The 16,421-nt window shown below is 42.0% G+C and overlaps 1 protein-coding gene across 1 annotated transcript in view; it reads right to left on the reverse strand.

Moving 5' to 3' along the window:
- Window positions 1-14,924: 14,924 nt before the first annotated feature.
- Window positions 14,925-16,421, reverse strand: part of LOC134566150 (balbiani ring protein 3-like) — a 438,349-nt gene continuing 436,852 nt past the window's right edge. Inside the window, exons 21-22 of the mRNA XM_063425856.1 lie at window positions 15,061-15,201; window positions 14,925-14,944 (exon numbers count right to left, since the gene is read on the reverse strand). Of these exons, the coding sequence (XP_063281926.1) occupies window positions 14,925-14,944; window positions 15,061-15,201 (161 nt within the window). The remainder of the gene's footprint in view (window positions 14,945-15,060; window positions 15,202-16,421) is intronic.

The following is a 16,421-nucleotide window of genomic DNA, read 5'->3' on the forward strand; positions in this document are numbered from 1 at the left end:
TGCCACTCATATCTTGTGTCTCTATAGCGTGCTTTTACAACCAAAATTTTGTTTCCACTGTAATAGAAGAGCAGTTGCCTGCCTGCCAGCTTCTGTGTGAGGTTCACATTGGATACTGTGCCTATTTGCCCAGTGCCACCACTCCTATCTGTTTTAACAATTGGTTAAGCTTTAGATTTAAAATAAATTTTTTTTTTCACTGTAATAGAAGAGCAGTTAGTTGTCTGCAAGCGTCTGTGTTTCAGGCCTACTTCAGCGTGTGCTCTGCAGACCTGTGCCAGTGTGCTTTGACAGTTGCCACTCATATCTTGTCTCTCTATAGCGTGCTTTTACAACCAAAATTTAGTTTCCACTGTAATAGAAGAGCAGTTGCCTGCCTGCCAGCTTCTGTGTGAGGTTCACATTGGATACTGTGCCCACTAGCCCAGTGCCACCACTCATATCTGTTTTAACAATAGGTTAAGCTTTAGATTTAAAATAAATATTTTTTTTTCACTGTAATAGAAGAGCAGTTAGTTGTCTGCAAGCAAGCGTCTGGGTGTCAGGCCTACTTCAGCGTGTGCTCTGTAGACCTGTTCCAGCGTGCTTTGACAGTTGCCAATCATATTTGGTGTCTCTATAGCGTGCTTTTAAAACCAAAATTTGTTTTTCACTGTTATAGATTGAATAGCAGTTACTTGTCTTCAAGCGGGTGTCTCAGGCCTACAGTGTGTGCTCTGCAGAACTGTTCCAGTGCACATTGCCAATCATATCTGGTGTCTCTATAGCGTGCTTTTAAAACCAAAATTTATTTTTCACTGTTATAGATTGAATAGCAGTTACTTGTCTTCAAGCGGGTGTGTCAGGCCTACAGTGTGTGCTCTGCAGAACTGTTCCAGTGCACATTGCCAATCATATCTGGTGTCTCTATAGCGTGCTTTTAAAACCAAAATTTGTTTTTCACTGTTATAGATTGAATAGCAGTTACTTGTCTTCAAGCGGGTGTCTCAGGCCTACAGTGTGTGCTCTGCAGAACTGTTCCAGTGCACATTGCCAATAATATCTGGTGTCTCTATAGCGTGCTTTTAAAACCAAATTTTATTTTTCACTGTTATAGATTGAATAGCAGTTACTTGTCTTCAAGCGGGTGTGTCAGGCCTACAGTGTGTGCTCTGCAGAACTGTTCCAGTGCACATTGCCAATCATATCTGGTGTCTCTATAGCGTGCTTTTAAAACCAAAATTTGTTATTCACTGTTATAGATTGAATAGCAGTTACTTGTCTTCAAGCGGGTGTCTCAGGCCTACAGTGTGTGCTCTGCAGAACTGTTCCAGTGCACATTGCCAATAATATCTGGTGTCTCTATAGCGTGCTTTTAAAACCAAATTTTATTTTTCACTGTTATAGATTGAATAGCAGTTACTTGTCTTCAAGCGGGTGTGTCAGGCCTACAGTGTGTGCTCTGCAGAACTGTTACAGTTCACATTGCCAATCATATCTGGTCTCACAGTAGCTTGCACGCATAGTACCACTAATCCCCCAAAAAATGACAGGCAGAGGCAGGCCACCCGCAGGGGCCGTCGTGGTCGTGGTGCTGTGATTCCCTTTTGCCCTAGAATAATGCCCAGTTTTCAGAAGCCACGTACCCTGAACTTGAAAAGTTCTGAGGACTTAGTTGACTGGCTAACACAGGACACCCAATCTTGTACAGCCTCTGCTCGGAACCTTGACGCACCATCCTCCTCCAGCTTAGCTTCAGGCACCTCTCAAGATAGCACTCACCCGCCTGCCGCCACCACCAAAACTAGCACCACAGCCGCTTTACTTGGTATGTCAGAGGAGTTATTCACACACCCGTTTGAAGAAATGAGTGATGCGCAACCATTATTGCTAGAGGATGTAGATAACAGGGATATGTCTCAGGCAGGCAGCATTAAACACATGGAGGTACGGTGTGATGATGATGATGTTGTACCCGCTGCTGCTTCCTTTTCTGAGTTGTCAGATACAAGCGAAGCGGTTGATGATGACGATGCGTCCATGGATGTCACGTGGGTGCCCGCTCGGCAAGAAGAAGAACAGGGCGAAAGTTCAGATGGGGAGACAGAGAGGAGGAGGAGGAGACGAGTTGGAAGCAGGGGGGGGTCGTCGCAAGGAGCTAGTGGCACAGTCAGACAGCATGCATCGGCACCTGGGGTCAGCCCGACAGCACGCCAATCAACGCATGCTGTGTCCACCACCAGAATGCCGTCATTGCAGAGCTCAGCAGTGTGGCATTTTTTTTGTGTGTCTGCCTCGGACAACAGCGATGCCATTTGCAACCTGTGCCAAAGGAAACTGAGTCGTGGGAGGTCCAACACCCACCTAGGTACAACTGCTTTGCGTAGGCACATGATCTCACATCACAAACGCCTATGGGATCAACACATGAGTACAAGCAGCACGCCTACTCTAAGCCGCCATCCTCCTCCTGGTCCAGCATCTTCAGCCACGTCAACCACTGCTGTCCTTCTTGCCCCCTCTCAACCATCCGCCACTCCGTCTCCCGCCTTGAGCAGTTCCCGCTCATCTGCCCACAGTCATGTGTTTCTGTCAAGGACATGTTTGAGCGTAAGAAGCCAATGTCACCAAGTCACCCCCTTGCCCAGCGTCTGACAGCTGGCTTGTCCGAACTATTAGCCCGCCAGCTTTTACCATACAATCTGGTTGAGTCTGAGGCGTTCAAAAAATTTGTAGCTATTGGGACACCGCAGTGGAAGGTACCCGGCCGGAATTTCTTTTCACAAAAGGCAATCCCCAACTTGTACTCGATTGTGCAAAAGGAAGTCATGGCATGTCTGGCACACAGTGTTGGGGCAAGGGTCCATCTGACCACTGATACCTGGTCTGCAAAGCATGGTCAGGGCAGGTATATCACCTACACTGCGCATTGGGTAAACCTGCTGACGGCTGACAAGCAAGGAATGCGTGGCATTGCAGAGGAGTTGGTGACACCGCCACGAATTGCAGGCAGTCCTGCTGCCACCTCCTCTACTCCTCCTACTCCATCCTCTTCCATAACCTCCTCGGCTTAGTCCTCTTGTGCCGCTGCTTCTTGCTCCACATCAACGGCACCCCCCCAGCTCCCCAGGTACTATTCCACATCCCGGATACGGCAGTGTCACGCCGTCTTGGGTTTGACTTGCTTGAAAGCAGAGAGTCACACCGGACAAGCACTCCTGTCCACCCTGAACGCACAGGTGGAAAAGTGGCTGACTCCGCAGCAACTGGATATCGGCAAAGTGGTGTGTGACAACGGAAAAAATTTGATAGCGGCATTGAAGTTGGGCAAGTTGACACATGTGCCGTGCATGGCACATGTGTGTAATCTGATCGTACAACGCTTTGTGCATAAGTACACAGGCTTACAGGACGTCCTGAAGCAGGCCAGGAAGGTGTGTGGCCATTTCAGGCGTTCCTACACGGCCATGGCTCACTTTGCCGATATCCAGCGGCGAAACAACATGCCAGTGAGGCGCTTGATTTGCGACAGCCCTACACGTTGGAATTCAACACTCCTAATGTTCGACCGCCTGCTCCAACAAGAAAAAGCTGTTAATGAATATTTGTATGACCGGGGTGCTAGGACAGCCTCTGGGGAGCTGGGAATTTTTTTGCCACGTTACTGGACGCTCATGCGCAATGCCTGTAGGCTCATGCGTCCTTTTGAGGAGGTGACAAACCTAGTCAGTCGCAGTTGTGTGTGTGCGTGTGTATGGCTGTCTGCCTGTGTGTGTGTGTGTGACAGGGTGAAGATTTCTTGCACATGGGTGTGACAGGGTGAAGATTTCTTGCACAGGGCGCCCAAAGGCCTAAGGCTGGCCCTGCGCATGGGTCAGTGGCTCTGCACCAGACTTCCCTCCAATTGATCAAAGTTAAAGGATTTCAAGTGGACTGATTACAATTACAGGGCCTCTAAAGAGTCCTGTATTGTTATTTGTCGTCACTACCTTCCCGCGTCAGGAGTGGGTCATTTGCGCCCCTGCTGCCTTCCTTGCATGTGGTAGCTGTTTGTCAGGGATTTGTCAATCCATATCTGCCAAGTGACCCTATGACAGGGTGAAGATTTCTTGCACATGGGTGTGACAGGGTGAAGATTTCTTGCACAGGGCGCCCAAAGGCCTAAGGCTGGCCCTGCGCATGGGTCAGTGGCTCTGCACCAGACTTCCCTCCAATTGATCAAAGTTAAAGGATTTCAAGTGGACTGATTACAATTACAGGGCCTCTAAAGAGTCCTGTATTGTTATTTGTCGTCACTACCTTCCCGCGTCGGGAGTGGGTCATTTGCGCCCCTGCTGCCTTCTTTGCATGTGGTAGCTGTTTGTCAGGGATTTGTCAATCCATATCTGCCAAGTGACCCTATGTAGGGATAACAGTCCCTATTCTGCTCTGTGTCAGTGTGTATCATGGTCTCTGTGGACAGGGAACAGTCTCTATTCTGCTCTGTGTCAGTGTGTATCAGGGGTTTTGAGGACAGGTGTCAATCCATATCTGCCAAGTGACCCTATGTATATCTGCTGTCAGTACACAGGAAAAGTTTAAATATTTCTTGTTCTACGTTCTCTGCAACTCCACGCACCGACTCATCCAATACGTGAAGATCTGGGGTTTCTCTGACTCTCCTCAGTAGTGTATCAAACAGAGTCTGCACTGTGGTAACACGGACATCTTCAGGACATAACTCAACTATTTGCAGATAGGCAGTCTGCAGCTTCTCTTTTTCACCTGTTCTCTTCTTTCTCTTATGCGTATTCTTGTCTATATGCAGGTGGTCTCTTGCCTTTCTTTTAACCAATTCGTTCCTTCCATATGGTTTCAAAAGATCTCTGGCATCATTACTTTCAACGCAAATAACGTCATCATAGTTAGTCTCCTCATTATTCACCGGGAAGAGAGTGTTTGCACTGACTACCCACAGCATGCTCTTGCCATTGCCTACTCCACCTTCAACGACAGGGTGCAAGTCCCAAGGAGAAGGATCATTCACTTTATTATCTGTCTTTATTTCACAAGTAGTGCCTGGAACATCCTCATGGGTCACAAGATGTAAATCTGGACTAATGTCAACCCCAGGGTCTGGAAAATCATCAATTTGAAATTTTTCGAATAATCCCAGTGGGCTGCCACATTCTTCCTCCTCTGATGGTATTAAAGTTTGCAGAGATTCACTATGGGGTGGTGTCAAGCATTTTGGAGAACAATTAAGCATCTCCATCCCAATACGTTTCAGATGTCCTATCAGCTCTTCCACCCTATGCGATACTATGGGCAGGCTACCCGTGACGTCATTACTCACGGCCCTATTTCACGCGGACACTCTGTGTCAGTGTGTATCATGGTGTCTGTGGACAGGGAACAGTCTCTATTCTGCTCTGTGTCAGTGTGTATCAGGGGTTTTGAGGACAGGTGTCAATCCATATCTGCCAAGTGACCCTATGTAGGGGTAACAGTCCCTATTCTGCTCTGTGTCAGTGTGTATCAGGGATCATTAGGATAGGTGTCAATCCATATCTGCCAAGTGACCCTATGTAGGGGGAACAGTCCCTATTCTGCTCTGTGTCAGTGTATATCAGGGATCATTAGGATAGGTGTCAATCCATATCTGCCAAGTGACCCTATGTAGGGGGAACAGTCCCTATTCTGCTCTGTGTCAGTGTGTATCAGGGATCATTAGGATAGGTGTCAATCCATATCTGCCAAGTGACCCTATGTAGGGGGAACAGTCCCTATTCTGCTCTGTGTCAGTGTGTATCATGGTCTCTGTGGACAGGGAACAGTCTCTATTCTGCTCTGTGTCAGTGTGTATCAGGGGTTTTGAGGACAGGTGTCAATCCATATCTGCCAAGTGACCCTATGTAGGGGGAACAGTCTCTATTCTGCTCTGTGTCAGTGTGTATCAGGGATCATTAGGATAGGTGTCAATCCATATCTGCCAAGTGACCCTATGTAGGGGGAACAGTCCCTATTCTGCTCTGTGTCAGTGTGTATCATGGGTTTTGAGGACAGGTGTCAATCCATATCTGCCAAGTGACCCTATGTAAGGGGAACAGTCTCTATCTGCTCTGTGTCAGTGTGTATCAGGGCTGGGCTTTGAGGACAGGTGTCAATGTTAGGTGATTTCTGCCCTTTATGGATTAAAAGCAGACTCTGCATCAACTGTGCAATTTTCCATGGGAGTTTTGCCATGGATCCCCCTCTGGCATGCCACAGTCCAGGTGTTAGTCCCCTTGAAACAACTTTTCCATCACTATTGTGGCCAGAAAGAGTCCCTGTTGTATTTAAAATTCGCCTGCCCATTGAAGTCAATGGCGGTTCGCGCGGTTCGCCGGTTCGCGAACATTTGCGGAAGTTCGCGTTCGCCGTTCGCGAACCGAAAATTCCGGGTTCGCGACAACACTATTTCACACATTTAACTCTCTTCTTCGCCCTTTTGTTCCTCCTTCACCTACTAACTTGACCGCCTCAGACTTTGCAACTCACTTCACTGACAAGATCACTACAATCAGGGAAGAGATCTCTCATCTTTCTTCTTCCCCTTACAATACTTCCCCTAACTTCACTCCCTCTGCTGTTCTATGTTCATTCGCACCCGCTACATTGGAAGAGGTTTCTGGTCTGCTCCAGTCCTCCCGCCCCACCACCTGCTTCCTAGATCCAATTCCCTCGCATCTCATCCGTACTCTATCTTCTTCTCTTTCTCCACCTCTCACTAAAATTCTCAATCTCTCTCTCTCCTCTGGTATATTTCCATCGCCCTTCAAACATGCAACTTTAACCCCAATTCTAAAGAAGCCCAACCTTGACCCTAACTCCCCATCCAACTACCGTCCTATCTCGCTACTGCCTTTTGCATCCAAGATCCTTGAAAGAATTGTGTATGCGAGATTGACAGACTTCCTCCAGTCCAACTCTCTGCTAGACCCGCTTCAGTCTGGTTTCCGCACTAAGCACTTTGTGGAAACGGCACTGACCAAAGTATCCAATGATCTACTCGCTGCAAAATCTCGTGGTCACTATTCTATCCTAATTCTCCTTGACCTGTCTGTGGCTTTTGACACTGTTGATCATCAACAGCTTCTTCTCATCCTCTGCAATATCGGTCTACAAGATATTGCTCTCTCCTGGTGCTCCTCCTACCTCTCCCAGCACTCTTTCAGTGTTTCTTTCTCTGGCTCTGCTTCTTCTCCCCAAATCCTCTCAGTTGGTGTCCCCTAAGGTTCAGTCCTTGGTCCCCTACTGTTCTCCACCTATACTGCCTCCCTTGGTAAACTCATTAGCTCCTTTGGCTTCCAATATCATTTCTATGCAGATGACACGCAAATCTACCTGTCCTCTCCTGATCTCTCCCTGTCCCTCTTGACTGTAAATAAATCAAGAGGACTGCCTCCCCTGCCTCTCCCTGCCTCTCTGCTGTTTCTAACTGGATGGCTGCCCACTTCCTTAAACTAAACTTGACCAAAACTGAAATTCTGGTCTTTCCTCCCTCAAGTGTTGTTACTCCTGTGTCTCCCTCCCTCCAAGTCAACGGTGCTACCATCAGCTCCACCACGCAGGCTCGCTGCCTAGGTGTTCTCTTTGACTCCGACCTCTCCTTCAAGCCTCATGTTCAGTCTATCGCCAATTCCTTTCCTTTCCATCTCAAAAACATTGCGCGCATCCGCCCCTACTTAACGCCAGATGCGACTAAGGTGCTGGTCCATTCCACTGTCCTTTCTTGCCTTGACTACTGTAATCCGCTTCTCAGTGGTCTTACGTGCTCCCAACTTGCACCATTACAGTCCATAATGAATGCGGGGGCGAGGCTCATCTTCCTGTCCGCACCTCCCATGCCTCATCCTTCTGGCAGTCCCTACATTGGCTTGCTATAAGATATAGAGCTCAATTTAAAATTCTGGTTCTTGCTTTCAAATCTCTACATAATGCTGCTCCCACCTATCTATCCTCCCTTATTCACAAGTATGTCCCGTCTAGGCCCTTACGATCTGCTGAAGACTTTCGTCTATCTTCTGTCCGTACTCCCACCTCTGATGCTCGCCTTCAAGATTTCTTGGGGCTGCACCGTTCCTGTAGAACTCGCTTCCCTAGCTATGAGATAGTTGCTCACCTTGATTTTGAGCATTATTTCTATTATAGTATGGATTATATTACCACCTACCTCATCCTGTGCAATCAAACTTGTATGTAGAGCAAATGCTTCTCTCATCTGTAAGAAAGCGTTCCAAGGGAAAATTATGTAAATTTTGTAATGGACAAATTGCATGAAGTACAAACAAAGCTGATAGAAGTCCATGATACACCATCTTGTGGTCTTAATTGGGGTTTTGACTGGACTTTTGGCCTAGGTGCTTAGTTAATTAATGTTGGTAAACGTATCCTCTTAAGAATTTTTTTTGTGGCCCTGATGCTTGTGTTTGTGTATGTTGTAATGATTGTCCTGGAGTTTTTGTGCTGCCTGATCCTTGGGAGCTGCTCATCACCAATCTTATCTGGCTAACCCTCTACTAAATATGTTGCAATGACGTCTGTTTGGCCACATCCCATGCAGGCCGAGAATGTTGAGATGGTTACTTATGAGGACATAAACTGTGTATGCAAGTACCCAGAGAGTCCTTAATGTGTTGTCTAATGGGGAAGCTCTCTGAATAACCTTCTTGAAAATTGGAAATGTTGCACAGAGCTTTGTGGTGAAAGTGCAACAACAAAGAAACATGTGGAACCTGATATTTTCTTGCTAACAGCTATCTTGCTACTATTTATGCAATCAGCTATCTTGCAAGCCATTTATGGCATATGATAAAAACAGAAAGATAGGTGTAGCGCCTGAAATGTCTTTTTGTAGATTTATACAATGACAAAAGGAGAGAGAAAAATAACTAGTCATATAGCAGGTTAAAGTAAGGTGTGTTTCACTTTAACAATAAGGACAATGGGGGGAATTAAGCCATTGGATTATCAAGGATATGATGACAATAGTGATCTGTATGCAGAGATATTTCCCCCTTTCTTCTGATGCACATTTAGGACTCACCATTCAAATCAATCACATTATACTAATTTTATGAATTAAGGTTATGAGAGCAATATGGTTATCGTATAGGTAAAATTGGACTTCTATCGTCTGCAAAAGAACAGGGGAGACTGTAACTTTATCTTTATCTCCCCGCTGTGGAACGCATAGCCATTACGGCGGAATCCGCAATGCAACACACAAAAGTGCGTCATAGAACACGGAAGTAGGTCTCTGAGTGCCGACGGAGACTGCAATCAATGGTGAATAGAGACGGCAGTGGCAGGAGAGCCACAAACCTATCCTGATGAAAAAATTAGAAGATGCCCATCACACCACCAATGACATTCTGAGGACTAGCCCTATTTAAAGGAACTCATGGGAAGGGGTTTTAGGCTGTGAGGTTTTATTGCTTCATTAAAATTGTTTTTAAGTACAGTAATCCCCGAGGAAGTCCTCAAACAAGGATGAAACTCATGGACCTGTTTTTCTAGCACATGTGTGCACATGACCTCTTTTATCATATTTTTATATGCCAATAAATATCCTTTTGGAAAAATAACTCTGGATTGGCATCTGGTTGCTGCTACATCAACTTGTCTGGTGGTAAATACAAAGGAGGAGTCTAAGCACCCTATTGATGGGTGGCACCCATAAGGCACTTTTAACCATCTTAAATTTGTGAGTTCAATTTAATATCTGTCATCTTTGTTCATATCTGTCATTTTTGTTAATTTCTGGCAATATTGCACTATGTCATATACTTGTTTTTAGGTTCACCAGCAGGATCCATAAAGTTTTTCCTGTGTTGTATATGTCTAGTGTTATTCCTGACCTGAGTGATGAATAAAAGAAGAGAGGGCAGGGATGCAACATTTGTTTCATGTTCTTACCATTCTATTCACGCAGCACTTTGGGATTCCAATAAACATAACAGGCAGTGGAAAAATACTTCTCATCCAGCTCCACTGATTTACAGAAGTCAGGTAAAGTGGGTGTCTTCAGCACTCAGGAAGGACTGCGTCTTGGTCATTATGGGCATCACATGAAAAGCATGGATCATATTTGTGCATAACCCACAATATTCACATATAGTGGATTTCTAACGTAAGAAAAAGTACGTGATATACATTTACCTTGTAACATGCAGTTTCTTTAGTCTTTATTGCATAATATACTTGTAAAAGAAGTAAACATAGATCACAGCAATTTATAATTTCAATCACAAAAAAATCTGTTTACTTAATCCACAGCTTCAACGCATTCCTTTGCTGAATCATATCTCATAGTAAGAGTGTGAATCTGCAAGGTAAAGGAGAATCTGTATGAATCGTTCATATGATTGAGTATATCACATATTGGTATTTAACATAAAATATGCTATGGCAGACTTTTTTTCTTTCTTAATGTGATCAGGATAAACCCTGACATCATGGACATCTAGGTCAAAGCTCATAAACATAAAACTCAAATTTATGTTGAAGATTTGCTCTTTAACCATTTCAAACCCTTTTATCTCATTGTCGCATATTATGTTGGAGGTGGACACCTATGGACATGATATAGGGGACAACTAAGATAGGAATGGTTACTCTTAAAATGTTGGTTTTAGTTGAAGTAACCCTATAATGAGGCAAGGGGTGAGCAGCTCTAAGAAACAAAAGACAAAGAAGAGGGTTACATATTTTGGATTAATTAATGCAAAGGCTAGAGTGTAGGGAAACTGTGTGAAGAACAGGGACCTCAAGTTAACAGAGAGGTGACAGCTCTGGACTAAATATATTGGGATGATACAAATGAACAGAAGTTGTGGGGATTTAGAGAACAATGATCACATTGTTTTGCAAAAAGGGTTATCTAAAATGGCTATGGTGAGTTCAAGTAGACCTTTGATTTCAATTTAAAAAAATGTAAGTTAGAAGAAAAGTGAATATATGAAGGGAAGATATAACATAAGGAAGAAAACCTTAAATATATAAGTAGAGATATCATGCCAGTAAATTACACTTGTTCTGGGTCACACTATTTTTAAAAAGTGAGTGGAAAGTGCCATGAGAAAATACATTGTATGAATATCTGAATATATGAGGATGTTACAGTACATAAAATGAAAGGGACTCTATAGTCACCAGATCAACTACAGCTTACTGTATTTGTTCTGGTGAGTATAATCAGCCCATTTAGACTTTTTGCAGTAAGCACTGTTTTTTCAGAGAAAAGGCAGTGTTTACATTACAGCCTAGTGATACCTCCACTGGCCACTCCTCAGATGCCTTCTAGAGGTGCTTCATGTGGAATTCAGTGTCTCCACTGTCTGCATGGAGACACTGAACTTTCCTCATAGATATGCATTGATTCAATGCATCTCTATGAGGAGATGCTGATTGGCCAGGGCTGTGTTTGGATTGTGCTAGCTCTGCCCTTGACCTGCCTCCTTGAAAATATCAGCCAATCCAATGCTTTCCTATGTGAAAGCATTGTGATTGACTCACATCACCATTTCTGATGCTGTCAGTCAAACAGGCAGATCAGGGTCAGCGATAGCAGCAGCAGACTGGAATAAAGGTAAGGCAGGGGCTAGATAGTGATTTTAACACTAACGGGTGAGGAATTACATGATTGTGTTCCTGACCCTATCGTGTTCCTTTAATTTAGTCATTGAAATTGGTGATGAATGGCGCAGTCACCAAGAAAATAAATTACCTTGTTCTGAACTTGTAGTAGTAGCAACCCATAGAAACTGCATTCTTTCATGTGTTAGGGTAGGTAGACATGATTTTCTGCAGTTAAAAATTAAAGAATACGCTAAATTTGGCCACTCGATGCAGAAGAGTCAGGAAGGAAACCAGTTCAAATATATTAAAGGGGCAATCTAGATACCATAACTACCATATATCATGAGTTTCTGGGTGCCCCCTGCCATTTTGTGTCAAACTATTTAGGAATGGTTTATGAATGGAACAGATCTCTTCCTGACACTTAAAATCTATCCCAGTGGTAGGCAACCTCCAGTACTCCAGAGGTTGAGGACTACATCTCCCATAATGCTCTTATGGCAATAATGCTGGCAAAGCATCAAGAGAGATGTAGTCCACAACAACTGGAGTGAATATTTATTTGTGCCTAAATATTATAACAAGATACTAAGAGAATAGTAATTTGTTTTATTAAAATTCAGCTTTCAAAACAGATAATTTTGAACCCACTGGTACTATGTATAAAGTGCCAAGAATAGGCATCTTTATGCAATGGTCAATGTGGGCATCTATCAGGGTTCACCATAAAATGAGGTACTACAGCCAGTTCCCTCAGACAGAGAGACCAGGCAGGGACATACTGTTATACTCAGGAGACTTCGCTGAACACAAATATTAGTGTTTCAAAACAGTAAAACGTATCACACCAATGATATCATCAGTGAAAGTGTCGTTTGTGTGTGAAAAATGCAAAAAACGTAACTTTCCCTGACAATATATCTTCGCTGTGATATGTTTTACTGTTTTGAAACACTTATTTTTGTGTTCAGCGAAGTCTACCGAGTAAAACAGTACCCCATGTTCAGGTTTTAGGGTGTCTTGGAAAGTTACAGGATACAATATAGTGCTAGCAAATTAAATTCATTGGACTTGAGGTCTGGATTTTCAGGTAGGTCCCCCAAATTGCAATCAATAAAATTACTTTGTTATGTAAAAATATTACATAAATATGCATGTACAATTTATATATATTTATGTAATATTTTTACATAATATGTATATAATATGTATATAAATATTTATATACATATTTCTATATTTGAAGTCTACGTGTATATTTATGAAAATTATTTATGTAATAATGTAAATGGAGATATGTATATTGTATTATTTTAATTTATTTATATATACATAAATATATATCCAATTTCATTCTAAGTGTATTTTGATATATATATATATATATATATATTAATATCAAAACACAGTTAGAATAAAATTACATATATACACTATATATTGACACTTTCGGCCCATTTTGGACATTTCCACTTAGGGGTGTACTCACTTTTGTTGGCCAAGGTTTAGACATTAATGGCTGTGTGTTGAGTTATTTTGAGGGGACAGCAAATTTACACTGTTATACAGGCTGTACACTTACTACTTTACATTGTAGCAGAGTGTCATTTCTTCAGTGTTGTCACATGAAAAGATATAATAAAATATTTACAAAAATGTGAGGGGTGTAGTCACTTTTGGGAGATACTGTATATTTAATTTTTTTTAAACAAATTTTACAATTATGTTTACTTTTTTTATTTATTTTTAATTAATTATTATTTATTTTTTATAATAATAATATATATATAAAATATATATTTAGTTATATATATTATATATATATATACACGTGTGCAATTTTACTCTGTGTATTTTTATATTAATCTTTGTATATATTAATAAAAAATATACCTAGTATGACGTTATATATAAGATATATATATACATATATAATTATATTTTGATTTATTAACAATTTTTTATTTTATTTTACAGATGCAGAATATTTTTTATTTAATTTTTTTCACCAGCAAGGGCACTGCCTGTCAATTCAGACAGTCCCCCTGCAGGCAGCACTATGGACGCCTATTCCAGGTACGTCCGAGGTCTTTAACAACCATTTTTTGTCAGACGTACCTGGTACGTCCGCGGTCACGGAGGCGTTAATAATGAAGCAGTTCTGGTGTATAGATCATATCCTCAGTCTCACTGCTTAAGTATCTACAATTTAGGAATTAAAATACTCACATCGTTAAGACAAGTACTAACAGATTAGCTGATATTGATAAATTTTAATACAAGTAATGAAAGGGATACTCCACTGCTTAAATACCCAAAATATCACTGTTTAGTATACATACCTCCAATGAAAACATGCATGCATTTTTTATTGCAGGTATATATATAAAACCAGCTTGTTAAAGCTGCAGATCTTGCCTGCTGCCTTTGCAAGCCCTTCATTCAATGCTTTCTTGTGGGGAAGCTGTAATGCACGCACGGCGAGGGCATGCACATAAGGTTCCCCTATCTATGTGACAGTACGATAGGAGGAGATCTAGCCAGTGCCGAGAGACCTCAATGCTGGAGATAGGTGAGTGTTAAAAGTGGAGGTGGAGGGGACCTAATAAGTTAGGGACAGGGCACATTATAGCGTTAGGAATACAGGTCTATATTCCTAAAACTATAGCGTTCCTTTAATTCTGCATTATTACCCCATTAGTACCCTTCTCGGGAAGGGTACAGTATGTGAACACCAGGAAAGCCCTTAATATATGAGGTTTGCCCGGAAAAAGTCCAGCCATTGTTAATTTAATGAGGACGATTTGCACGACATCGATGTAACCTAGCAGCTATGGAGAGTGGACTGGAATGCGTATGCGTGAACATGACGACTTCACTGTACTAGTCAGTGTCCCTTTAATAATATCGTCAAATATCTTGTTTGTAGGTATTTGTAAGGACCCGGATATTAATAAAGTTATTTAAATGGTTTTGTAGCAATCTCTAAGAGGCATAAGAGGTATGTGAGAAATACTATTCTCTCCTCCCTTCACTGGCTGAAGGAATGGTATGAACTTTAAAACTACTGTTTGGAAGGAGTGGGGATGCTGTCATTTTCAAGACTTTTGCAAACATTAAATTGTAATGGGCTCCTGGCAGAGAAATTAGTATCTGTTCTAGCTGGTAATCATTCCTGGATGATAAATGTAGATAATAGACTTTTTATTGACTAATTTTTTAAATATAAAAAAAACCATGTATATACAGTTTTGATGGTATAAGAGTTAAATGAATTGATCTCCAGCTGAAAAATGTCACCAGGCGACTAGAGGCATCATAACCACTACAGAGTGCCTTATTGGTTAGGCTGCTAAGAGTTCACCTTTAATTATGGTAAAGTCAGAAACATGACAGCCATTTTAGGATTGTTAATCTGCTAAATATCTGACTTGCCATGAAAAAATATCTTGCAGACAATACAAATATTGAGTAACATACCTGATACAGGTGATATACATGCTCTTCCACAACGGTATGAGCAACATTTTTGATCATGTGGACATGTGTCATCACTGGTACACATTCGGTGGCTTCCTTGTATACACACTATATCATCATGAGGACAGGAGCCAGGTTTTTCTGGATAGAAGGATAAACAGATAATAGCATTATTTTTTTTTAATTATATAACACTCGAGTGTTTACCCCTATAAGAAACACCGCAGTGTGGAGTTAACACTTTTTGTTATTATTATTATTTATTTTATTAGTGGGTAGAAGGTTGGAGCATACACAGTAAAGCTCACGAGGACTCAAACTCAGCAATAAGTATATTTTTACAGGTAATCCACAGAAACACTGAAATCATAAAGATATAAACGTAGTAAAGAGATAGCAAAAATCGACTAACAAATAAAACACTTAAAACAGTGTATCTTGTCCAGTTTTATGATTCAAAGAGGCATGACCCCAGGGACAGAGCATGCATAAAAAATAGCTCTGGTTATAGAAAGCTCTGGGTATATGTGGTTTAACTTGACAGGGTCACAGTAACACCTTGAGGCACGTTCAAATCCAATTTCCCTGATAGTTGTACAAGTCGTGATGTGACAAATAGTTTTTCGTATACCTCTTCAAGGGACACAATAGTCACCAGAACAACTACAGCTTATTGAATTTGTTCTGATGAGTAGAATCATTACCTTCAGGCTTTTTGCTGTAAACAATGTCTTTTCAGAGAAAATGCAGTGTTTACATTACAGCCTAGTGATGGTCATGGCTGCCTAAAATGCATCCAAACATTCAGTATCTCCTCCCTCTGCATGCAGACACTAAACTTTCCTCATAGAGATTCATTGATTTAATTCAGCTCTATGAGGAGATGCTGATTGGCCAGGGCTGTGTTTGAATTGTGCTGGCTCTACCCCTGATTTGCCTCTTTGTCAGTCTCAGCCAATCCTATGGGTAAGCATTGTGATTGGATCAGGCCACCACTTCTGCTGATGTCAGCAGGCAGTGGGCAGGTCAAAAGAAAACAGAGACGGAAGCAGCAGCTCCAGACTTGAACACAAGTAAGATTTTACTATTTTTAGGGAGGCATGAGAAGACCAGGGTGGCTAGATGGTGGTTTTAACTCTATAGTGTCATGAATACAGGTTTGTTTTCCTGACCTTATAGTGCTCCTTTCAGTGATTTCATACCCCAAATATTTCTCCAAGAGAAGCTGATATTTTACCTGAAACATTGCACAGACTGTAGCATATGGTGGATTGATGTGAGGGCCCCATTGCCATTAAATCTGAATTTGTAAAGGTGTTTAAATGGCTTTTTAACATGAGTATTTTAATACTTGAGATAAT

The sequence above is a fragment of the Pelobates fuscus genome, chromosome 6 (assembly GCF_036172605.1).
Source record: "Pelobates fuscus isolate aPelFus1 chromosome 6, aPelFus1.pri, whole genome shotgun sequence".
NCBI classification, from domain to species: domain Eukaryota; kingdom Metazoa; phylum Chordata; class Amphibia; order Anura; family Pelobatidae; genus Pelobates; species Pelobates fuscus.